This window comes from Manis javanica, chromosome 10 (assembly GCF_040802235.1).
Source record: "Manis javanica isolate MJ-LG chromosome 10, MJ_LKY, whole genome shotgun sequence".
NCBI classification, from domain to species: domain Eukaryota; kingdom Metazoa; phylum Chordata; class Mammalia; order Pholidota; family Manidae; genus Manis; species Manis javanica.
The window spans coordinates 34917534-34943449 of NC_133165.1; the positions used below are offsets into that span (position 1 = coordinate 34917534).

The window sequence follows — 25916 nt, forward strand, 5'->3', positions numbered from 1 at the left end:
GGGTTCTGTAATTCCGCTGCTGTTTTGTTCCTTCAGTTTTTCCTTTGTTCTTATACTCCTCAGATGAGTGAAATCATTTGGTATTTCTCTTTCTCCGCTTGGCTTATTTCACTGAGCATAATACTCTCCAGCTCCATCCATGTTGCTGCAAATGGTTGGATTTTTCCATTTCTTATGGCTGAGTAGTATTCCATTGTGTATATGTACCACATCTTCTATATCCATTCATCTACCGATGGACATTTAGGTTGCTTCCAATTCTTGGCTATTGTAAATAGTGCTGCGATAAACATAGGGGTGCATCTGTCTTTCTCAAACTTGATTGCTGCGTTCTTAGGGTAAATTCCTAGGAGTGGAATTCCTGGGTTAAATGGTAGGTCTGTTTTGAGCATTTTGATGAACCTCCATACTGCTTTCCACAATGGTTGAACTAATTTACATTCCCACCAGCAGTGTAGGAGGGTTCCCCTTTCTCCACAGCCTCACCAACATTCGTTGTTGTTTGTCTTTTGGATGGCAGCTATCCTTACTGGTGTGAGGTGATACCTCATTGTAGTTTTAATTTGCATTTCTCTGATAATTAGCGATGTGGAGCATCTTTTCATGTGTCTGTTGGCCATCTTTATTTCTTTTTTAGAGAACTGTCTGTTCAGTTCCTCTGCCCATTTTTTAATTGGGTTATTTGTTTTTTGTTTGTTGAGGTGTGTGAGCTCTTTATATATTCTGGACGTCAAGCCTTTATCGGATCTGTCATTTTCAAATATATTCTCCCATACAGTAGGGTTCATTTTTGTTCTATTGATGGTGTGTTTCGCTGTACAGAAGCTTTTCAGCTTAATGTAGTCCCACTTGCTCATTTTTGCTGTTGTTTTCCTTGCCCGGGGAGATATGTTCAAGAAGAGGTCACTCATGTTTATGTCTGAGAGGTTTTTGCCTATGTTTTTTTCCAAGAGTTTAATGGTTTCATGACTTACATTCAGGTCTTTGATCCATTTTGAGTTTACCTTTGTATATGGGGTTAGACAAAGGTCCAGTTTCATTCTCCTACATGTAGCTGTCCAGTTTTGCCAGCACCATCTGTTGAAGAGACTGTCATTTTGCCATTGTATGTCCATGGCTCCTTTATCAAATATTAACTGACCATATATGTTTGGGTTAATTTCTGGAGTCTCTAATCTGTTCCACTGGTCTGTGGCTCTGTTCTTGTGCCAGTACCAAATTGTCTTGATTACTGTGGCTTTGTAGTAGAGCTTGAAGTTGGGGAGTGAGATCCCCCCTACTTTATTCTTCTTTCTCAGGATTGCTTTGGCTATTTGGGGTCTTTGGTGTTTCCATATCAATTTTTGAATTATTTGTTCCAATTCATTGAAGAATGTTGCTGGTAATTTGATAGGAATTGCATCAAATCTGTATATTACTTTAGGCAGGATGGCCATTTTGATGATATTAATTCTTCCTAGCCATGAGCAGGGGATGAGTTTCCATTTGTTAGTGTCCCCTTTAATTTCTCTTAAGAGTGACTTGTAGTTTTCAGAGTATAAGTCTTTCACTTCTTTGGTTAGGTTTATTCCTAGGTATTTTATTCTTTTTGATGCTATTGTGTATGGAATTGTTTTCCTGATTTCTCTTTCTATTGCTTCATTGTTAGTGTATAGGAAAGCTACAGATTTCTGTGTGTTAATTTTGTATCCTGCAACTTTGCTGTATTCCGATATCAGTTCTAGTAGTTTTGGAGTGGAGTCTTTAGGGTTTTTTATGTACAGTATCATATCATCTGCAAATAGTGACAGTTTAACTTCTTTACCAATCTGGATTCCTTGTATTTCTTTGTTTTGTCTGATTGCCGTGGCTAAGACCTCCAGTACTATGTTAAATAACAGTGGGGAGAGTGGGCATCCCTGTCTGGTTCCCGATCTCAGAGGAAATGCTTTCAGCTTCTCGCTGTTCAGTATGATGTTGGCTGTGGGTTTATCATATATGGCCTTTATTATGTTGAGGTACTTGCCCTCTATTCCCATTTTGCTGAGAGTTTTTATCATGAATGGATGTTGAATTTTGTCAAATGCTTTTTCAGCATCTATGGAGATGATCATGTGGTTTTTGTCTTTCTTTTTGTTGATGTGGTGGATGATGTTGATGAATTTTCCTATGTTGTACCATCCTTGCATCCCTGGGATGAACCCCACTTGGTCATGGTGTATGATCCTTTTGATATACTGTTGAATTCTGTTTGCTAATATTTTATTGAGTATTTTTGCATCTACATTCATCAGGGATATTGGTCTGTAATTTTCTTTTTTGGTGGGGTCTTTGCCTGGTTTTGGTATTAGGGTGGTGATGGCTTCATAGAATGAGTTTGGGAGTATTCCCTCTTCTTCTATTTTGTGGAACACTTTAAAGAGAATGGGTATTATGTCTTCTCTGTGTGTCTGATAAAATTCCGAGGTAAATCCGTCCAGCCCCGGGGTTTTGTTCTTGGGTAGTTTTTTGATTACCGTTTCAATTTCTTTGCTTGTAATTGGTTTGTTTAACTTTTGTGTTTCTTCCTTGGTCAGTCTTGGGAGGTTGTATTTTTCTAGGAAGTTGTCCATTTCTTCTAGGTTTTCCAGCTTGTTGGCATATAGGGTTTCATAGTAGTCTTTCATAATTCTTTGTATTTCTGTGGAGTCTGTTGTGATTTTTCCATTCTCATTTCTGATTATGTTGATTTGTGTTGATTCTCTTTTTCTCTTAATAAGTTTGGCTAGAGGCTTATCTATTTTGTTTATTTTCTCAAAGAACGAGCTCTTGGTTTCGTTGATTTTTGCTATTGTTTTATTCTTCTCAATTTTGTTTATTTCTTCTCTGATCTTTATTATGTCCCTCCTTCTGCTGTCTTTAGGCCTCATTTTTTCTTCTTTTTCCAGTTTCAGTAATTGTGATGTTAGAATATTCACTTGGGATTTTTCTTCCTTCTTCAAGTATGCCTGGATTGCTATATACTTTCCTCTTAAGACTGCTTTTGCTGCGTCCCACAAAAGTTGGGGCTTAGTGTTGTTGTTGTCATTTGTTTCTATATATTCCTTGATCTCTATTTAGATTTGTTCATTGATCCATTGATTATTTAGTAGCATGTTGTTAAGCCTCCATGTGTTTGTGAGCCTTTTTGTTTTCTTTGTAGAATTTATTTCTACTTTTATACCTTTGTGGTCTGAAAAATTGGTTGGTAGAATTTCAATATTTTGGAATTTCCTGAGGCTCTTTTTGTGAGCTAGTATGTGGTCTATTCTGGAGAATGTTCCATGTGTATTTGAGAAGAATGTATATCCTGTTGCTTTTGGATGTAGAGTTCTATAGATGTCTATTAGGTCCATCTGTTCTAGTGTGTTGTTCAGTGCCTGTGTGTCCTTTCTTATTTTCTGCCTGGTGGATCTACCCTTTGGGGTGAGTGGTGTGTTGAAGTCTCCTACAATGAATGCATTGCAGTCTATTTCCCTCTTTAGTTCTGTTAGTATTTGCTTCACATATGCTGGTGCTCCTGTATTGGGTGCATATATATTTAGAATGGTTATATCCTCTTGTTGAACTGAGCCCTTTATCATTATGTAGTGTCCTTCTTTATCTCTTGTTACTTTCTTTGTTTTGAAGTCTATTTTGTCTGATATTAGTACTGCAACCCCTGCTTTCTTCTCACTGTTGTTTGCCTGAAATATGTTTTTCAATCCTTTGACTTTTAGTCTATGCTTGTCTTTGGGTTTAAGGTGAGTTTCTTGTAAGCAGCATATAGATGGGTCTTGCTTTTTTATCCCTTCTATTACTCTGTGTCTTTTGATTGGTGCATTAAGTCCATTTACATTTAGGGTGACTCTTGAGAGATATGTACTTATTGCCATTGCAGGCTTTAGATTCGTGGTTACCAAAGGTTCAAGGTTAGCTTCTTTAGTATCTTACTGCCTAACTTAGCTCACTTATTGAGCTGTTATATACACTGTCTGGAGATTCTTTTCTTCTCTCCCTTCTTATTCCTCCTCCTCCCTTCTTCATATGTTGTGTGTTTTGTTCTCTGCTCTTTTTAGGAGTGCTCCCATCTAGAGCAGTCCCTGTAGGATGCCCTGTAGAGGTGGTTTGTGGGAAGCAAAATCCCTCAGCTTTTGCTTGTCTGGGAATTGTTTAATCCCGCCATCATATTTAAATGATAGTCGTGCTGGATACAGTATCCTTGGTTCAAGGCCCTTCTGTTTCATTGCATTAATTATATCATGCCATTCTCTTCTGGCCTGTAGAGTTTCTGTTGAGAAGTCTGATGTTAGCCTGATGGGTTTTCCTTTATAGGTGACCTTTTTCTCTCTAGCTGCCTTTAAAACTCTTTCCTTGTCCTTGATCCTTGCCATTTTAATTACTATGTGTCTTGGTGTTGTCCTCCTTGGATCCTTTCTGTTGGGGGTTCTGTGTATTTCCGTGTTCTGTTCGATTATTTCCTCCCCCAGTTTGGGGAAGTTTTCAGCAATTATTTCTTCAAAGAGACTTTCTATCCCTTTTCCTCTTTCTTCTTCTTCTGGTACCCCTGTAATACGAATATTATTCCTTTTGGCTTGGTCACATAGTTCTCTTAGTGTTGTTTCATTCCTGGAGATCCTTTTATCTCTCTCTATGTCAGCTTCTATACGTTCCTGTTGTCTGGCTCCTATTCCTTCAATGGCCTCTTGCATCTTATCCATTCTGCTTATAAATCCTTCCAGGGATTGTTTCACTTCTGTGATCTCCTTCCTGACATCTGTGATCTCCCTCCGGACTTCATCCCATTGCTCTTGCATTTTTCTCTGCATCTCATCCCATTGCTCTTGCATTTTTCTCTGCATCTCTGTCAGCATGTTCATGATTTTTATTTTGAATTCTTTTTCAGGAGGACTGGTTAGGTCTGTCTCCTTCTCAGGTGTTGTCTCTGTGATCTTTGTCTGCCTGTAGTTTTGCCTTTTCATGGTGATAGAGATAGTTTGCAGAGCTGGTACAAGTGACCGCTGGAAGAGCTTCCCTTCTTGTTGGTTTGTGGCCTTCCTCTCCTGGGAGAATAGCGACCTCTAGTGGCTTATGCTTGGCAGCTGTGCGCAGGCAGGGCTTCTGCTAACTGCCCGTTTGCTATGGAGTTCATCTCCGCTGTTGCTGTGGGCGTGGCCTGGCTGGGGCTGCTCCTCCAAAGTGGTGGAGCCCCATTGGAGGGGGAGCGGCCGGGAGGCTATTTATCTCGGTAAGGGGCGTCTGTGCTCCCTGTTGCCCAGGGGGTTAGAGTGCCCAGAGATCCCCAGATTCCCTGCCTCTGGTCTAAGTGTCTTGTCCTGCCCCTTTAAGACTTCCAAAAAGCACTCTCCAAACCAAAACAACAACAGGAACAATGAGAGAGGGAACAGAAAAAAAAAAGGAAAAAACACGCATTTTTTTTTTTCCTCAGGCGCTGGTCCCAGGTACCCACTCACTGGTCCTGCTGCCCTGCCTCTCTAGCACCGGGGTCCCTGTCCCTTCAAGGGTTCCAAAAAGCACCCGCCCACCGGTCCCGCAGGGAAAAATGCGTGATATTCTTTGTCTTCAGGCGCCGGTCCCAGGCACCCGCTCACCTGTCCTGCTGCTCTCCCTCCCTAGCACCGGGGTCCCTGTCCCTTTAAGGCTTCCAAAAAGCACTCGCCAAAAAGAGAAAATAAAAGGGGAAAAACGCGCGATATCCTCCGTCCTCAGACGCTGGTCTCAGGCACCCGCCCTCCGGTCCCGTAAGGAAAAACGCGCAATAATCTTTGTCCTCAGACGCCGGTCCCAGGCACCCGCTCACCGGTCCCACTGCCCTGCCTCCCTAGCAACGGGGTCCCTGTCCCTTTAAGGCTTCCAAAAAGCACTCACCAAAAAGAGAAAAATAAAAAAGGGGAAAAACACGCAATTTCCTCCGTCCTCAGGCGCCGGTCTCAGGCACCTGCCCACCGGTCCCGTAGGGAAAAACGTGCGATAATCTTTGTCCTCAGGCGCCGGTCCCAGGCACCCGCTCACCGGTCCCGCCGCCCTGCCTCCCTATCAACCAGGTCCCTGTCCCTTTAAGGCTTCCAAAAAGCACTCACCAAAAAAAAAAAACCGCTCCGGTTTCTTTCCACCCGCCGGGAGCTGGGGGGAGGGGCACTCGGGTCCCGCCGGGCCGGGGCTTGTATCTTACCCCCTTCGCAAGGTGCTGGGTTCTTGCAGGTGTGGATGTGGTCTGGATGTTTTCCTGTGTCCTCTGGTCTCTATTTTAGGAAGAGTTTTCTTTGTTATATTTTCATAGCTCTATGTGTTTTTGGGAGGAGATTTCCACTGCTCTACTCACGCCACCATCCTCTCTGTTTTGCTTTTTAAAACTTTATTTCAACATAACTATGCTTATAGAAATACATTCATTTTGGTTAATAGAATGCAATTTAAGTTTAACTTTTCCTACACAGTTTGGACCCAAATCTTGGTACATGGTTTAAAATGTGGGGTAAAAAAGGATCTTTAATCTGTTTAATTCTTCATCCATCACAAATGTATGAAAGATACTTTATCAGATGTCACAGCAGGCAGCAAGAACCTTGAGAAATTTACCCTTGGTTTAACCTCAGAAAAATAATGTGTTGTACTCTAAAGGTTTATAAAGTTGGTGTAACAAAACATTGTTTCAGTGCCATTTGACAAAGTTCAATCAATGGATGTGTATTGGTTGGGGGATGGAATGGGGTGCTATTGGCACATGTGAAACCAGAAAAGCTATCAGATTTTGTCAAGATTGCATGTATGTTGTAAATCTACCCAAACCAAAGTTCAAATAATTTCTTGAATCTGAATTAATAATATTGGTTGAATTCATCTGCTGAGAAAATGTGGTACACTAGTTGTTTTAAGTTTTTTTGATGTATGCAGAAACTAAGAAAATTAAGTTTTCTTTTCCAGCTATTCATATTTGATATTATACTACAGGCAAGGTATTCCTTCCACAGTCAGTATTCATTGGGCACATGTATTGAGGACTACTTGGGTTTAAATTTGTATCTGGACTCATATGCAAAATAGTTCCCAAAGTTAGAGACCCCATGACTGAAATAAAATGGTCCTTAAAAAACTAGGGCAAAACATCCAGTGGTCTTTTGATTAGAAGCCTTATCAAAAAAGGAAACAATATATCTTAAAATATCTTGAAAACCAATGTGAATATAAATTCAAAAGATAGTTAAAAGAGATCCACTTTTCATAAGACTACCTAGAATTAGATTTCCTGCATAGTCTAGTATTTCAAGTTTATTATGAGTTACTGAACATCAATTTACAAATAACATTAACTTTTTTTCTAGTTTTATTGAGAAATACTTGACATACCTTATTGTATAAGTTCAACAGGCACAGCACAATGGTTTGATTTACCTATATTGTGAAATGATCACATAGTAGGTTTAGTTAACCCATCATTTCATACAGGTAGAACAAAAAAGTTAAAAATTTCTCCCTGTGATAAGAACTCTTAAGAGTCACTCTCTTAACTTTCCCATATGTGATAGAACAGTATTAACTATAGTCATCAAATTGTACATTATAACATGTTAATTTTCTGTTCCTTTATCAAAAGGGAAAAATTCTGGCTTCAGTTCTGTTCAGTTGGGGGAAACTGATAAAATAAAAGATCCCAGCAGTTCCATGCAAATATCACATTTGTCAGATGGAAGAATGCCCACTGGACCAGATGTCTATATACTTTTTATTGATAAATTTTTTTTTTGAAAGGGCATCTCTCATATTTATTGATCAAATGGTCATTAACAACAATAAAATTCTGTATAGGGGACTCAATGCACAATCATTTGATAAAATTTTTAATAAGGACAAAAACATAGCATTAAGGTTCAGAACCTATAATTAGCCTGACAATCAAAGGCCTTGTTTTCTGGAAGCAGTCTTAAGTATTAAAGAGGAACAGTGACAATGAGCATTTTGTCTTGTTTCTCACTTTACCAGTCAGTGTGTTTGCTATAGATACTTAGTAATTTACCTATTAGGTTAAGGAATTTACCATGTATAATTAACTCACTAAGAATTTTTTCACAATGTGAATTGAAAATTTTCTGCATTGTCAAAGTTTCAAAATAGCCACAGTTGATAAAACCAGTGAATTACTTAGGTAATAGTAACAATGCACTGTGCATACACCAAAAAGACAGTTAGAAAACCAGGAGCATCCAGACTAGAACATGAAGTGAGGCTGGGGGGTGGGGGTGAGGGGGTGTGGGGCAGAGGTAGGGGTGGAGGGGTAGGGAGGTGGGGAATATTGTTACAAAGCAGCTGATAAAGTGATCCAGGTCAAGTTAACCTTGCATGCTGAATTTTCTTTGTATGATTTAACTGGTTTTTGTCTGCTCGGGATTATGGGGTGGAGGGCATGGTGGGAGGGGGTGGAGGGGTGAGGGGATGATCAAGGTTCCTCTCTATTTCTGATTTTAACAGCATCTATTGAAATGAACATACACTTCCCTTTAATATCTTAACATGATACTTCTAATATTACATAAAGTTTCTCCTAGATCACGCTAAGTTATTTTTTCACACACAGTTCGATTTGGCTATTTATTTCAAATTTTCACATCTATGTAATGCGTGAAATGAGTATACTACATAGTATACTTAGTTTAACTAGTTTTTAAACCATTACCATTTTTTGGTCAAGATTTTATTAATATCCATTCTGGTGATTTATATCATTATAGATTAAGATTATATTATTACGATTCACCATATGAAGTAGTATACTATAGTTGGCTCATTTTTGTTGCTATTGTCAAAGATAAACAAATCCAGGTACTAGTAAGGACAGATTTTAATCAGTAATATTGCAGTAGGGGAGAGTCCAGTGTGAAATGAACTCTAGTTTAATTTGCATAGAGGTGACTGTGGGTTTTAGGGAGAGGGAGGGAGCACAGAGCTAGGGGAGTGTGTCCGGTCTTAGTACAGCCGGGAAAGTGAAAAATTACAAAACGTGTGGGGGGCTGTCCACATGAAACCAGTGTGGGTTAGCTAACTGACATTTATCAAAATTAGGTTCCTACCTCCAAACAGAGGCTGGGATATGGGGGCCCTGTCCGAAGGTGTTGGCTGGAACAAACAGTGAGTTCTTTTGGCAGCCTTGAGTTATCTCAGGCAGGTGCTTTAAAGGGGATGGGGTCAGCCTAGGGATGTGGCCTCCAGCTGTTTGCAAAGATGTCTTAAAATGAAGATATCCTCAGATAATGTATCTTCAGATGTTTGGAGGTTTTTTCTCCACTCATTTATGAGTTCTTAATAAATTCTGGATACGAGTCTTTTTTGGTTATTTGTATTATTTTTATTGTCTCATAGCTCACTGTTTTACTTTTTTAATGTTGATTTTTAATGAAAAGAGATAGGAGTTCTAACTTGTAATGGCATTAGATTCATCAGTATTTTATTTTCTGGCTAGCTCTTTCTTATGTCTTTAAAAAAAAAATAGATTTTATTTTTCAGAGTAGTTTTAGGTTCACAGCAAAATTGAGCAGAAAGTTCAAGAGTTCCTGTATGCCCTATCCTCCACCTCCAAACATAGCCTCCCTAACTACCGCCATTCCATACCAGAGTGATATTTTTTTACAGTTGATGAATCTGTATTGACACATCATTACTATCCAAAGCCCACAGTTTACATTAGGTGGTATACATTTTATGGGTTTTGACAAATATACAATAACATGTATCCATCATTACAGTATCATATAGAATAGTTTTGCATTAAAAATCCTCTATGCTCTGCTCTTTCATTCACTCTCCCCCTGTAAGCCTGGCAACCATTGTGATCTTACTGTTGCCATAGTTTTTTTTATTTTCAGGAATGTCATATGCTTGGAATCATGTAGTACGTGTCCTTTTAAGATTGGCTTCTTTCCCTTAAATGCACATTTAGCTTTCTTCTATGTCTTTTCATGGCTCAATAGCTTGTTTCTTTTTAGTGCTTAATAATATTCCATTGCCTGGATGGACCACAGTTTATCTATTCACCATCTTTACGACATTTTTGTTGCTTTCAAATTTTGACAGTTAAGAAAAAAGCTGCTATAGACATCTGTGGTCATAAGTTTTCAACTAATCTGGGTAAATGCAAAGGAACAGTATTGCTGATAAGAGTATATATTTAGTTTTGTTAGGAACTGCCCAACTGTCCACCAAAGTGGCTGTACCATTTTGCATTCCTACCAGCAATGAATGAGAGTTCCAGTTGCTCCACATCCTCACCGGCATTTGGTACTATCTGTGCTTTGGATTTTTGACACCCTAATAGGTGTATAGAGATATCTCTTTGTTTTAATTTGCATTTCCATGAGGACATACAGTGTGAAACATTTTTCATATGCTTATTTGTTATCTGTATATCTTCTTTGGTGTGGTGTGTCTGTCATATCTTTTGCCCAGTTTAAAATCAGGTCGTTTGCTTTCTTAATTGTTAGATTTTAAGAATTCTTTGTATATTTCGGATAACAGTTCTTTTTAGGATTTATGCATGAGGCTCTCTTTGTGTTCCATGTTCCTCTCACCTTTGAGGATGTCAATACCATACCTTCTGTCATAGCAGGGCCATTAGAACCTCAGCTCCTAGGTTCTAGAGTCTGAATTTGGGTTGAAAATTTCATGCAGCATTTAGTTTGAGCTCACTCTGACTTTGATTTCTCCCCTTCCCACTTTTTGGACCTAAATCAAAGATACAAAGTCTTACCACCTTTTAAGGGGATGTGTGGATATGGATGTGAAGTGGCAGGGGAGCCATGTGGGCAACTGCCCATAACTATTCCTTATTGCCAAACAAATATATGTTGATGATAATGATGTAAGTACTCTACGGAGTTCGGTCATGTGTTCCTTTGCAAATACATGCTTTAAAAAATTAATTGCTTTTCCTTTTCAGATGTGCGTTCCAAGCGGGAATATGATGAAAGCCATGTGATTACAGCCCGTAGAGTGAAGAAGGTACCCCAGCAGAGTCAGAGTCCAGGGAGGCTGGCTGCCTTACGGGAGTGGGGGGAGAATGAGGATTTTACCTTAGATCAGGAGGTAGCACCTGCAGTTGGACACTGGGCACAGAGGCAGGACCACCCTTGTGCATCCCCCTTGATGTCTCCCACACTCCCTAAGGTGTCACAAGACCCCCATCATGGTCAACAGCTTCACTGAGCAAATATTGATAAAATTTCTTGACATGCCAGGCAGTGTCCCAGACCCTGGGGATACACAGAATGCAAGATGCCCTTGGTCCATTGTCTTCTGTTCCACTTAGGGAGCTGACAGTAAGCCACAGAGATAATTACTATAATCCAAACATGGAAGTGCCTCCTTTCTCTTCCCCTTCCTCTCTCCATTCCAACTTTTCTAGAAGCCAGCCCTGCATGCACCCTTCATGACCCCGTCCTGCAGGAGGCCCTGTTCTCCTTGCCCAGAGGGTGTCTTCTCTCTCGTGTCATTGCCATACCTGGCAGCCTTCACCAGGATCTCCCTCTGACCTCTGCACTCCTGACCACATTCCCTGCCTTTGACTCCCAAGTTCTCTCTCACTTGACTGATTTCCTCTCTCTTTGGTTCAGCTGCATTTTCTCCTGTTGCTGCTGAAAGAAACCCACTGGCCTGTCCTTGTTCTCCTCCATACCTGCCAGTGCATTTTCTCACTCAGATTTCACCCAGGCTTCCAGCTTCAGCTGTCCAGCTACAGTTAGCTCTCCTGTCCATTTTACTTCGAGAATTTTGTCTTACCACCCCCCTCACCTCCCACCCTGACCAATTCTTACTGCCACTGTGCCATTAGGCACCCGCCATGGCCCTTCCCCACACACGTCTTGACAGGGAGCATGGGCCCAGGCCCAGGCATTGTTCCAGGACAGGCTTGCTGCCCAATACTGCCTTCCCCACCCCAACCCATCATCATCTACTTTTTACTTCCCTGGGATTTCAGGTCTCTGGCTCTCAATCCCCATTTCACACATTTCTCTGCTTTCTGTAGCCTGCTCAGAGTCCTGTTGTGATGCATCACCCTTGGCCTCCAGCTCAGCTTTCAAGTCTGCTTATTCCTTTGATTCTGGCAGCATCCCCGGTGTGGAAAAGAGCTATTCTCTGCCTCAGCCAGGCTGATACCTCTCGCCTCCCCACCTCAGCTTTCCTGCCTCTGATTGCAAGCCTCAAGGACACCTAGCCCCTAGCAGGACACAGTGCCCACCTCGGCCTTCCCAGATCCGATTCCACCTCCTTTCTCAGCCCCATCTTGACTCCTCAACAACGCAACCCTACTGCGTCCCCATGGTCTAAGATGCACATGTTTTAACATTTCTGAAATTGGAACACGTCCTATAACTGATTGGCACTCTTGATACCAAGCATCTTTTTTCCCAAGGAGATGTAGTAGATACCTGTGGTAGAATCCAGATGCCTGTTCTGCCTGGCACCTGCCCCCTGCCCTATTTTTTGAGGTGATGTCCTCCTTGTCCTGCTCAAGCTACGGGGGGCCTAGAGGTGCTCCCTAAAATAGTATCTGGATTTGGCCACAGTGTTTGGCTACAGGCCTAGTATGAAAACAGCAAGTCAGAATTGGAATTAGAGAAGGTGGCTCTTTTTTGTTCAAGTGCTGGAGTTTGGAGGATAGGAGTCTGAGCATCACTGGTGGCCGGGACTCAGGCCTCCAGAGAAAGTTGTTTGAGAAGGTGGAGTCAGTGTGCAGGGAAAGCAGGGAGTAAGGGCACCTGAGAGGGCAGTCTGGGCTTTAGAGCCCCGCCTCAAGTTTTCCGGGGGACCAGCTGGTCCCCACTCTCCCTGAAGTATTGTTATATGCCAATAAATCCCTCCTTTTGCGTATCCTCCTGATGGCAACTATTATTAAATGGGTGGCACATCTTAGGACAAATGGTCTCTTAAAATGCAGGAAGTACAGTGTGTGTGAGCCTCTCAGCACACTGCTGTCCATGAGCACAGGGATGTGCATGCTTTGCTCACCGCTGTATCCTGGATGCTCAGCTTGGTCTCTGGTATTTGGTAGGTTGTTGACTTAATGGCGTGACCGGAATCTGTTGCTTCTGCCTGGACACTCTAACCCTTGTCCATCATGCAAAGTTCTACTCACTCTTGTGGGCTCATCTCAGATGCCTCCTGCTCTGTGCGGACTCTCTGAGTCCCTGAGGCCGACTCAGGCGTTTACCTTTTCTGTTTTGAATCTGTATCTCAGAACCTCACCCAGCATAGTGCAAAGTGGGTCCTCAGTGAGTGTTTATTGAACAGACCACCAAAAGTCCAGCCACATCTCTCCTGCTTGCCCACCTGCTCCAGCGTCTCTGGGCTGACCACACCTCTCCTCTTCCTTGTGTTCTTCTCCACACCCAGAGCCCCACTTTCCTGCAGGGCACTTGTCTAAATCCTGCTTGTCCTCTGAGTGCCATCTGTCTTGTGATTCCTTTAGACAAACAGGATCCCTACCCTTTGAGTCCCAGAGTGCTTCCCTGGTTGGGCCTCCGTGGGCCTCACCTCACTGTCTTGTAGGCAGTAGATGTGCTCTCGTTCCGTCCCACTTGTTAGGGCCTTGGTGTCAGCTGGACCAGCTTGTAAGGGATGGAGTCAGGCTCAGGTGCTCTGAATAGTGGGGGCTTCCTGGAAGCATTGAGAACAAATGAAGGCTAACCTCTCAGCTGCTGCCTACCAGGCCTCCCTGAGCTCAGAAACACCCTGTGGGACCCTGGGCAGTTCTGGTACTGCAGGAGCTCATCACCTCCTTAGCAGAAAGCATCTGCCATCCCCCATTATGGCGACAGCCTCTCCCCAGCTACTCCTTATGACCTCATGGTTTCTGTTTGTCCATTTCTTTTCTTAACCATATTTATGGCTAACCATGTGCTGGGCCCTGTTATAGAAGCTCAGGATACATCAGTGACTGTGAAGGGGCCAAAGCTCCCGCTCTCAACGAGCTCATAGTCTGCCTCGTCAAAGCTGCTTGCTCATGACTCCTGCTTATTCATGCCTTCTGCTTAGTGTTCTCTCTGTGGCGGAGTTTGGATTTGGTCCCCATTGCCAACCACTGACCCCCAGAGAGATGATGCCATCGGTTCAGTTGGCCACAGTTGCTCTGATGGCACTCGTGGCCTGGGCTGTAGACCAGCTGTTCTGTGACCAGGCACCTATCTGCAGTTGACTTTGCTGTGATCAGCTTTTCACAGCAGTGGGTGTGGGTGTGGCAGGTCCCTGAAACCCAGCGGATCCTCTGGTCCAATCTTGGTGCCTCCGTGCCTGTGTGTGTGATCAGGGGAGCGGGCCCTGTCCTATGTCCAGCTCTGCCTGGGGCTGCTGTGCCAGAAACACTTGAACTTGCCAACGGACCTCTCTTGTGGTTTTGTTAGAAGGCAAATGAATACCTTATCCCGGAGTCTGTGGATCTGGAGTGTGTGAGATACTGCGTGGTGTACGATGACAGCACCAGCATGCTGGAGATGGCCCTGAAACACAGTGATGATGACAGCTCTGATGGCAGCACAGACAGTGAGTGTTTACAGTAGCAACAAGCATAATAGGTAAGTTATTGAATGCTTTTGCCAGGCACCAGGAACCACGCACAGTGCTCTGCCGGGGTCAATGCGTGCAGTTTGCAGAACAACCGTATGAGGGCAGCAATGCTAAGACTTGGGAAGGGTCTGTGATATTTTTCTTCCTTGCAAGATGACAGGTGAGCCTGCCACAGTTTCACGAATGCTGGCAGAAGACATGAAGCTCCTGGGGCAGAGACAAAGGACTTTATTACTCAGATCCATAAGAGTAGCCGGAATGTCATGTTCCTGCCCTGGTGCCCCCAGCTCCAGCTCTCACAGGGTGACCTTCTGTGGGCTAAGTAACACCTTGCTGTGCAGTGGGTTGTATGATAGGAAAAGTGAGTTCAGGGGCCTGAATCTTTCATGGTGGGCAGAAAGCCTGCCTACCTTGGCTCTGGAGGGAGAAACGGTCTGTGTCTTCCAAGACTGTTATACATATATCCTGGAAAAGCCAGTACCTTTGTTCAAAGGACATGTATAAATAAACATGAGATACCATGGAGGATTGTCTCCTAACAGGTAACATCTCTATCTTATAAAGATGGGAAATTGAGACCTGGAAAGGTGAAATAACTCACCCAATGTTTCACACCTGGTGAGTTATCTATTGCTGTGTAACAAGTTATCCCCAAACTCAGTAGCTTAAGGCACCCAGTGTTAATTATTTCATAGTTTCTGTGGGTCTAGAATTCCGAAGCAGCTTAGCTGGGAGGTTCTGGCACAGCATCTCTCTTGAGGTTGTGGTCAAGATGTCAGCCAGGGCTACTGTCATGTGAAGGCTTGACTGGGCCAGGATATGCATCCAAGATGACGCCTTCATGTGGGTATGGGCAGGAGGCCTTAGTTTCACTCTGGCTGGTTGGCAGGAGGCCTCAGTTCCTCACCATGTGGTTCTCTCCCTGGGACTGTTTGAATGGCCTCACAACATGGCAGCTGGTTTCCTCCAGAGCAAGTGATCCAAGACAGCAAGAGAGCAAGGGAAAGCCACATGCCTTTAATGATGTAGTCTTGGGACTTAAACACAGTCATTTCTGCCATATTCTGTCCATTAGAAGCAAGTTACCAAGTACAGCTGAGCCTCAAGTAGAAGGGAATTAGACTCACCCTTTTAAGGGGGGAGTTATGAAAGAATTTGTGGGTGTATTTTTTTTATTTATTTTTATTTTTTTATTTTGGTATCATTAATTTACAATTACATGAAGAACATTATGTTTACTAGACTCCCCCCTTCACCAAGTCCCCCCACATACCCCTTCACAGTCACTGTCCATCTGTGTAGTAAGATGCTGTAAAATCACTACTTGTCTTCTATGTGTTGCACAGCCCTCCTCGTAACCCCCATGCACACTATACATGGTAATCGTAATGCCCTCTTTCTTTTTCCCCACCCTTATCCCTCCCTTCCCTCCCATCCTACCCAGTCCCTTTCCCTTTGGTAACTATTAGTCCATTCTTGAGTTCTGTGATTCTGCTGCTGTTTTGTTCCTTCAGTTTTCCTTTGTTCTTATACTCCACATATGAGTGAAATCATTTGGTACTTGTCCTTCTCCGCTTGGCTTATTTCACTGAGCATAATACCCTCTAGCTCCATCCATGTTGTTGCGAATGGTAGGATCTGTTTTTTTCTTATGGCTGTGTAATATTCCATTGTGTATATGTACCACATCTTCTTTATACATTCATCTACTAATGGACATTTAGGTTGCTTCCATATCTTGGCTATTGTAAACAGTGCAGCGATAAACACAGGGGTGCATCTGTCTTTTTCAAACTGGAGTGCTGCATTCTTAGAGTAAATTCTTAGAAGTGGAATTCCTGGGTCAAATGGTATTTCTATTTTGAGCATTCTGAGGAACCTCCATACTGCTTTCCACAATGGTTGAACTAGTTTACATTCCCACCAGCAGTGTAGGAGGGTTCCCCTTTCTCCACAACCTTGCCAACATTTGTTGTTGTTTGTCTTTTCGATGATGGCGATCCTTACTGGTGTGAGGTGATATCTATCTCATTGTGGTTTTAATTTGCATTTCTCTGATGATTAGCGATGAGGAGCATCTTTTCATGTGCCTGTTGGCCATCTGGATTTCTTCTTTAGAGAACTGTCTATACAGCTCCTCTGCCCATTTTTTAATTGGATTATTTGCTTTTTGTTTGTTGAGTCATGTGAGCTCTTCATGTATTTTGGATGTCAATCCTTTATCGGATCTGTCATTTATGAATATGTTCTCCCATACTGTAGGATACCTTTTTGTTCTATTGATGGTGTCCTTTGCTGTACAGAAGCTTTTTAGCTTGCTATAGTCCCACATGTTCATTTTTGCCTTTGTTTCCCTTACCCGGGGAGATATGTTCATGAAGAAGTCACTCATGTTTATGTCCAAGAGATTTTTGCCTATGTTTTTTTCTAAGAGTTTTATGGTTTCATGACTTACATTCAGGTATTTGATCCATTTGGAGTTTACTTTTGTGTATGAGGTTAGACAGTGATCCAGTTTCATTCTCTTACATGTAGCTGTCCAGTTTTGCCAGCACCATCTATTGAAGAGACTATCATTTCCCCATTGTATGTCCATGGCTCCTTTATCATATAGTAATTGACCATATATATTTGGGTTAATGTCTGGAGTCTCTATTCTGTTCCACTGGTCTGTGGCTCTGTTCTTGTGCCAGTACCAAATTGTCTTGATTACTGTGGCTTTGTTGTAGAGCTTGAAGTTGGGGAGCGAGATCCCCCCCACTTTATTCTTCCTTCTCAGGATTGCTTTGGCCTTTTGGGATCTTTGACAGTTCCATATAAATTTTTGAACTATTTGTTCCCGTTCATTGAAGAATGCTGTTGGTAATTTGATAGGGATTGCATCAAATCTGTATATTGCTTTAGGCAGGATGGCCATTTTGACGATATTAATTCTTCCTATCCAGGAGCATGGGATGAATTTACATTTGTTAGTGACTTCTTTAATTTCTCTTAAGAGTGTCTTGTAGTTTTCAGGGTATAGGTCTTTAACTTCCTTAGTTAGGTTTATTCCTAGGTATTTTATTCTTTTTGATGCTATTGTGAATGGAATTGTTTTCCTGATTTCTCTTTCTATTAGTTCATTGTTAGTGTCTAGGAAAGCTACAGATTTCTGTGTGTTAATTTTGTATCCTGCAACTTTGCTGAATTCCAATATTAGTTCTAGTAGTTTTGGAGTGGAGTCTTTAGGGTTTTTTATGTACAATATCATGTCATCTGCAAATAGTGACAGTTTAACTTCTTTACCAATCTGGATTCCTTGTATTTCTTTGTTTTGTCTAATTGCTGTGGCTAGGACCTCCAGTACTATGTTGAATAACAGTGGGGAGAGTGGGCATCCCTGTCTTGTTCCCGATCTCAGAGAAAAAGCTTTCAGCCTATTGCTGTTCAGTCTGATGTTGGCTGTTGGTTGATCATATATGGCCTTTATTATGTTGAGGTACTTGCCCTCTATGCCCATTTTGTTGAGAGTTTTTATCATGAATGGATGTTGAATTTTGTCGAATGCTTTTTCAGCATCTATGGAGATGATCATGTGGTTTTTGTCCTTCTTTTTGTTGATGTGGTGGATGATGTTGATGGATTTTCAAATGTTGTATCATCCTTGCATCCCTGGGATGAATCCCACTTGGTCATGGTGTATGATCCTCTTGATGTATTTTTGAATTCGGTTTGTTAATATTTTGTTGAGTATTTTTGCATCTGTGCTCATCAGGGATATTGGTCTGTAGTTTTCTTTTTTGGTGGGGTCTTTGCCTGGTTTTGGTATTAGAGTGATGTTGGCTTCATAGAATGAGTTTGGGAGTATTCCCTCCTCTTCTATTTTTGGAAAACTTTAAGGAGAATGGGTGTTATGTCTTCTCTGTATGTCTGATAAAATTCCAAGGTAAATCCATCTGGCCCGGAGGTTTTGTTATTGGGAAATTTTTTGATTACCGCTTCAATTTCGTTGCTGATAATTGGTCTGTTTAGATTTTCTGTTTCTTTCTGGGTCAGTCTTGGAAGGTTGTATTTTTCTAGGAAGTTGTCCATTTCTCCTAGGTTTTCCAGCTTGTTAGCATATAGGTTTTCATAGTATTCTCTAATAATTCTTTGTATTTCTGTGGGGTCCATCGTGATCTTTCTTGTTTCTGATTCTGCTGATGTGTGTTGACTCTCTTTTTCTCTTAATAAGTCTGGCTAGAGGCTTATCTATTTTGTTTATTTTCTCGAAGAACCAGCTCTTGGTTTCATTGATTTTTTTCTATTGTTTTATTCTTCTCAATTTTATTTATTTATTCTCTGATCTTTATTATGTCCCTCCATCTGCTGACCTTAGGCCTCATTTGTTCTTCTTTTTCCAGTTTCGATAATTGTGACATTAGACTATTCATTTGGGATTGATCTTCCTTCTTTAAATATGCCTGGATTGTTGTATACTTTCCTCTTAAGACTGCTTTTGCTGCGTCCCACAGGAGTTGGGGCTTTGTGTTGCTGTTGTCATTTGTTTCCATATATTGCTGGATCTCCATTTTAATTTGGTCATTGATCCATTGATTATTTCGGAGCATGTTGTTAAGCCTCCATGTGTTTGTGAGCCTTTTTGCTTTCTTTGTACAATTTATTTCTAGTTTTATAATTTTGTGGTCTGAAAAGTTGGTTGGTAGGATTTCAGTTCCCTCAACTTCTGCTTGTCTGGGAATTGTTTAATCCCTCCTTCATATTTAAATGATAATTGTGCTGGATACAGTATCCTTAGTTCAAAGCCCTTCTGTTTCATTGCATTAAATGTATCATGCCATTCTCTTCTGGCCTGTAAGGTTTCTGTTGAGAAGTCTGATGATAGCCTGATGGGTTTTCCTTTGTAGGTGACCTTTTTCTTCTCTCTGGCTGCCTTTAATACTCTCTCCTTGTCCTTGATCTTTGCCATTTTAATTGTTATGTGTCTTGGTGTTGTCCTCTTTGGGTCCCGTCTCTCGGGAGTTCTGTGTGCCTCCGTGGTCTGAGCAACTATTTCCTCCCCCAGTTTGGGGAAGTTCTCAGCCATTATTTCTTCAAAGACACTTTCTATCCCTTTTTCTCTCTCTTCTTCCTCTAGTACCCCTATAATGTGGATATTGTTCCTTTTGGATTGGTCACATAGTTCTCTTAATATTGTTTCATTCCTGGAGATCCTTTTATCTCTCTCTGCATCAGCTTCTATGCATTCCTGTTCTCTGGTTTCTATTCCATCAATGGCCTCTTGCATCTTATCCATTCTGCTTATAAATCCTTCCAGAGTTTGTTTCACTTCTGTAATCTCCCTCCAGATGTCTGTATTCTCCCTCCGGACTTCATCCCTTAGGTCTTGCATGTTTCTCTGCAGCTCTGTCAGCATGCTTATGATTTTTATTTTGAATTCTTTTTCAGGGAGACTGGTTAGGTCTGCCTCTGCAGATTCTTTCTCAGGTGTTTGAAGTATCTTGGACTGGACCAAATTTTTTTGCCTTTTCACGGTGATAGGAGTGGCTGTAGGCAGGTTGCGGGTGTGTCAGCTGGGAGAAGAAAGTCTTTTCCTGCTTGCTGGATGCCTTGCCCTTCTCCGCTGCCTGTGACGGTTACCCGCACTCATGGAGCAGCCCACCGGGTTAGTCCCCTAAGCTGCTGTGGGCGGTGTGTGCATCAGAGCAGCGCGGAGCCCTGCAGGGAGTGGCAGGCACACTGGGTGTGCTCCTCCGTGTTAGCGGCGACCCTGCTGGGAAGCTCTGTACCAGCAGCGGCCTTTGGGTCTGGCCTGGGTGACTGTGCCTTGGGCTGGGATTCTGGTTGGCTGCTGGGTGCGTGCCTGCTCCCTCTGGCTCTGCTGCAGGTGCACATGGGCCTCTACTGGGCTCCTCTGGCTCCCCTGCTGCCGGTGCGCACGAGCTGTGCCTGGGCTGTTTGGTTGCGCCGCTGCGAGCTCGCACAAGCCTCTCCTGGTCTCCTCTGGTGCCGCTGGTGCACGAATCTGCTCTTGGTCCCTTCTGGCGCTGCCGTCCCCGGCACACACTGCCACTCTCCCACTACTGGCTACTGGGCCAGTGTGTCGGGGTCCACGCCAGTTGGAGGAATGACTGGCAGGCTGCTTAGTGCCATGAGGGGCTTCAGAGCTGCACTGCCTCCCCGGGGTTTGGGGCGCCTAAGTTTCCCCGAGATTCCCAGCTGCTGGCTAAGTGTGCCGTGACAACTTCGTCCAGCTATGGGGTCCCTGTCTCTTTAAGACTTGCAGAAAGCACTCGCTTTTCTTTTGTCTCAGGGGCGCCAGTTGCGGGGACCTGCCCACAGGTTTTGCTTTTCCATTTCTCTAATATCCAGCACCCCATGCACCTTGTGTCTGCGTTCCGGGTGTGGATTTCTAGAGCTGGTTGTTTAGCAGTCCTGGGCTTTCACTCCCTCCCCGTTCCAACTCCTTTCTTCCCGCCGGGTTCTGGGGTGGGGGAGTGTTCAGGTCCCACCTGGCCGCGGCTTGTATCTTACCCCCTTCGTGTGATGCTGAGTTCTCGCAGATGTAGATGTATCCTGGCTGTTGTACTGCATCCACTGGTGTCTCTTTTAGGAATATTTGTATTTATTGTATTTTCATAAATATATATGTTTTGGGGAGGAGATTTCCTCTGAGCTACTCATGCCGCATTGTTCCCGTGATCCCCCCTGTGGGTGTATTTTAAATCATGCCCACCATGCCAGTGGTGGGGCTAGGATTCAAACCTAGGCAATTGGCTTTACTGGTCTCCCAAGACTTAGATAATGATGCTGGAGAACAAAGCAGTCACTTCAGTCCAGAGCCAGAGCGTGAAAACACGGTCAGTCTGAATCTGCTTTCCTAAGCCTCTGCTGCGTTTTCCATCCACTCCTGGTTTGGGGCTGACCCCCCTCACCATTGGCAGGGGCTCTGCTGCTTGTAGCTCAGGCACTAATACGTGTGGGTGGGTCCATGGGCAGAGCATCACACAAGTGGGCACCAGGTGGCGCTAGGCTTCCACCTTGAATAAAATCAGTCATCTCTGGAGGTCCTTAGCAGGAAAATGCCCTCTCTTCCCTGAGCATATCCTGTTGTGCTCCAGTGTTCAGTCCTAGGCTGGACCCTGAGACTCCAGGAAATGGTGGTCAATAAAAATAATCGCCTCTGCATTCCATCACTGACCTCACTGTGCCGTGTTCTCAGTAGGAAACCCCAACTCTTCTGGTACATGCGGAGTCTTGTGGGGAAAGGCCACCTCAGGGTTTCTTTCACCACATGCTCCTCCTCTCTACTAGCAAGAGGCACCAAGGAATGGCTGTGTGTGGGACCTTCAGCACCTGGAAGCAGGGGCTGGTCTCTGTGTAGTCCTTTTCTGCAGAGCTCCTAGTGGCAGGCAGCTCAGCCTGTATGGCCTTTGGCCGCAGGCCTCTTTCCTTGCTGTGTCTGCAGCCAAAACGTTCACAGTGTGTAAGTCACGAGGTTCTGCCCTGTACTGTGCCCTCCTACTTGGCTACCCTGGTGCTCCTGGTCCCTGGGCCTGCTGCATCTCCCCTCATCTCCCCACCTTTGCTGTGGGGGCCTCAGCATCCTCGTGGGAAATGGGACACAAGCTGTTTTCAGCTCCCCATTGCTGGCAACATGTTTCAACCTCCCTAGCTGGGTCTCATCTTAACAACCTGAGAAGTAGCTTCCCTTGTCTAGGCTGTACGGACTCTCCCTGAGCTCTTCTTAGCATGCAAATGGCAGCCTCCCTCTTGTTTGAGAGACATTTCCCTTATGTTAATCATCTTTCCTGGCAACGTATAGGTTCTAGACCTGCACACTAGGCTCCTGATAATTGTGGAGTTCCCTGGGCTCTGAAGGGGAGCTTTGGGAATTTGGGATTCCTTTTCTTCTCCTTTCTCAACAAAGCCTGACCTTCAAGATGATTCTCTGGCTAAGCACCCAAAATAATTTACAGCTCCTACTGGAGTGGTGACCCCTTTGATCTGCGTGGCATTCTCCATCCCACTGCAGCAGTCGGTGCCCCAGTTCAAAGTGTGGGAAACCTCACATGATTGGTTAACTCAGGATTAATAAGAATAAAAATAAGTGAATTTAACCTTTCAAAAATATTAACTCGATTAGCATTCTTGGGTGGATAGCCTGGACCCTGGGGTGTTCTCATGGCTTTCTGCCAGAGTCTCTCATTGCCTCCTGGAAACTGGCCTTTCTTCAGCACTGACCCCATGGCCCTTGAGCGTGAATAAGTCTCCAGTGGGCTGTGTGATACTGGCAGGGGCAGTTGTCTGGTTTGAAGGCAGCAGCACTGTGGCTTGAGAGTCCCTGCCCAGCAACCCTGAGGCCTCTGACCCTCATTATTCATTCTCTTGCTCAAGAGGGAGCTGGAATGAGAAGACCCAGGATGCTGGCTTCCGAGGCAGGTCCCCTGGGGTGGGGGTTGCCTCCTGTCTCTCCAGCTACAGGTTCGCTTCTTGCCTGGCTGCTGAATCTGGGTTCTTCCTCCAAATATAGTCTTTCCAGATGGGCCATAGCCCATTTACATCCTCAGCAGGACATATATCAGACATTGTCCTGCTGGAATTAAGTTCCTCTGCCTGGACAGAAGTTGAGTATGGAAGAAGTTGAGTCCATGGCCTCCCTTTGTCCTTTCAGCTGGCTCTCCAGAGTCTGCTGCACAGAATTTTTTTTTAGGGGTCAGATCCTGGCCTTAGGAAATCTTGGTTTAGCCCTAATTATGCAACCTTTGGGTCTTGTAGCTACTTTACATATAGTCTGATAGTGATTCTGCAGATCAATGAAGGCATTTAAGATTCAACTGATGTCAAAACAACCGTGAGATATCACCTCACTCCCACTAAGATGACCGGGATCCAAAAGGCATGTGGTAATGAGTATTGGTGAGGATGTGGAGTACTGGAACCCTCGTACTCTGCTGGTCAGAATGTAAAAGAGTACAGTTGCTGTGGAAGGTTTGGCATTTTCTCGAAAAGTTAAATGTAGAGTTACCATATGGCCCAGCAATACCACTCCTAGATATGTACCCACAAGAAATAGAAACCCGTGCACACAAAACTTTGCACCTGAATGTTCCGAGCAGCATTATTCACAGTAGCCCCAAAGTGGAAACAGCCCAGTGTCCATCAGCAGCTGAATGTACCGAATGTGGTTGATCCATGCAACAGAATAAAAAGGAATGGAGCTTGGGCACAGGCTACAGCATGAATGGATTTTGGAAATGTGATGCTAAGTGAAAGCTGCCAGACACAAACACCACATATTATGTGATTCCATTTATATGGAATGTCCAGAAAAGGTAAATCCATAGAGAGAAGTGAGATTAGTGGTTGTATAGTGCTGGGTAGGTGTTTGTGGGGAAATGAGGAGTGAAACCCTCCAACTGGCACAGGGTTTTTTTGGGATGATGGAAGTGTCTAAAATTGATGGTGGTGATGGGTTACACAACTCTGTGAATATACTAAAAACTGTTAATTTGTACATTTTAAATAGGTGAATTGTATGGTATACAATATATGATATATATATGACATTTATCTTAACATTAAATCATCCTTCCCTGGAACTGTACATATGTGACATATATACATATATGAAATCTCAGAATTTACAGGGGAAAAAAAGTAGGTCAACTTACTGAGTTGTAAGTTGCTCTTTAAGTTTTAAGTCTAACACTCATCTTTATTTACATTTGCTTCAGCTTCCTAGATAGTTGCTTTTCAGAATAAAGTGGTCTGGAGCTTTAGACAAATGGCAAGCACACAGGGGACATTCATCTCTTGGTCTCCATCCTTAGTAACAGCACTTGGAGCTGCCATTGAGTGTGGCAGAGCCCTGACCCTCCTCACCCGCCACCCCGTTCGCATCCTGAAAGGGGGCTACCAGCGCTTCTCGGCCATGTACCACTTCTTCCGGACACAGAAGATCATCTGGATGCCACAGGTAAGGCAGGGAGCTAAGCACGGGCAGGCTTAGAAAGAAGCATGGGCCTCCCCTGGGCCAAGGAGGAGGGGAGCAGGGTAAGAGAAAGAGGAGGAGGCAGACAACATGGAAAAGATGGAAGAGATATCGAAGGCTGCATTTGGGGGATGAACTTGTGGTGAATTTATAATTGCCAGATTCAGGCCAAGGCCAGTGCGGTGTTTCAGAGATGGGGCCCATTCACTGGGCAGGGATCCCAGGGGGAGCTATAGGTGGTGGGCCACACTCAAAAGACAGGCAGGGGTGTCCTGATTTGAGGCTGTGTCTCCATTCTCAGCTGTCTGGTCCCACAGACCCTGGCTGGGTCCAGATATAAAAAAAAGGGTGTGATAGAGTCCCTGGCAATGTGAAGTCCCTTGTCTAGTAGGGCAGACAAGGGATGCAGCAGGGCTCTGGAGCCCAGAGGAGAGGTATTTCCTTCCTGGAGCCAAACCTTCAGGAAGAGGGTCTTGTGAGGAAGAGAACTGGGTGGCAGTGATTGGCAGCAGGGATGATCCCAGGGGCGTGTTGTGGAGTCTCAGCTTATCGAGTGTCTGAATGCCATGGCACGTGAACCCGCAGGAGCTTCATCCTTTCCAACTGTTCCTTCAGCTCTGTTCTCCTTGCCCTTAGCTACATCTTGGGCAGATTCCAACCTTTCTGGCCACTTTCAGTTACAAAAAATTTCAGTTTAGTCATATGATAAAATGATTGGGGAAATGTAACTGGATATTTGATGATAGTAAGGAATTATATTTTTTTAGGTTGTGAAGACATTATTATGCTTATGTGTTCAAAGTATGAGACCCTCTCTTTCACAGATACATAATGAAATATTTATGGGTAAAATGATAACATGTCTGGAATTTCTTTCAGAGTAATCTGAGGGTGGAGTGGGAAATTGGTGGGGGTATAGATGAAATAAAACTGGCTATTAATTGATAATGTTTGCAAATCGGTTTATTAAAATCTAGGGGTTTATTAAAATATCCTCTTTACTTTTTTTTTTTTTGAGAGGGCATCTCTCATATTTATTGATCAAATGGTTGTTAACAACAATAAAATTCTGTATAGGGGGGTCAATGCTCAATGCACAATTATTAATCCATCTCAAGCCTAGTTCTCGTCAGTCTCCAATCTTCTGAAGCATAACGAACAAGTTCTTACATAGTGAACGAATTCTTACATAGTGAATAAGTTCTTCCATGGTGAACAGTACAAGGGCATTCATCACAGAAACTTTTGGTTCTGATCACGCATTATGAACTATAAACAATCAGGTCAAATATGAATATTTGTTTGATTTTTATACTGGATTTATATGTGGATCCCACATTTCTCCCTTTATTATTATTATTATTTTTATTTTTAATAAACTGCTGAAGTGGTAGGT

At 43.4% G+C, this 25916-nt stretch overlaps 1 protein-coding gene across 10 annotated transcripts in view; it reads left to right on the forward strand.

Annotated features, from left to right (window-relative positions):
* The window catches only part of STYXL1 (serine/threonine/tyrosine interacting like 1), a 76092-nt gene that overhangs the window by 18041 nt on the left and 32135 nt on the right, over window positions 1-25916 (forward strand). For 4 of the 10 annotated variants that reach the window (XM_037002652.2, XM_037002648.2, XM_037002649.2 and 1 more), the window contains 3 exons: window positions 10925-10986; window positions 14385-14523; window positions 24360-24505. In XM_037002652.2, the coding sequence (XP_036858547.1) occupies window positions 14466-14523; window positions 24360-24505 (204 nt within the window). In that variant the 5' untranslated portion in view covers window positions 10925-10986; window positions 14385-14465. Of the gene's footprint in view, window positions 1-10924; window positions 10987-14384; window positions 14556-24356; window positions 24506-25916 lie in introns of those variants that run through there. The other 6 variants (XM_037002647.2, XM_037002653.2, XM_037002651.2 and 3 more) reach the window with 4 other exon arrangements.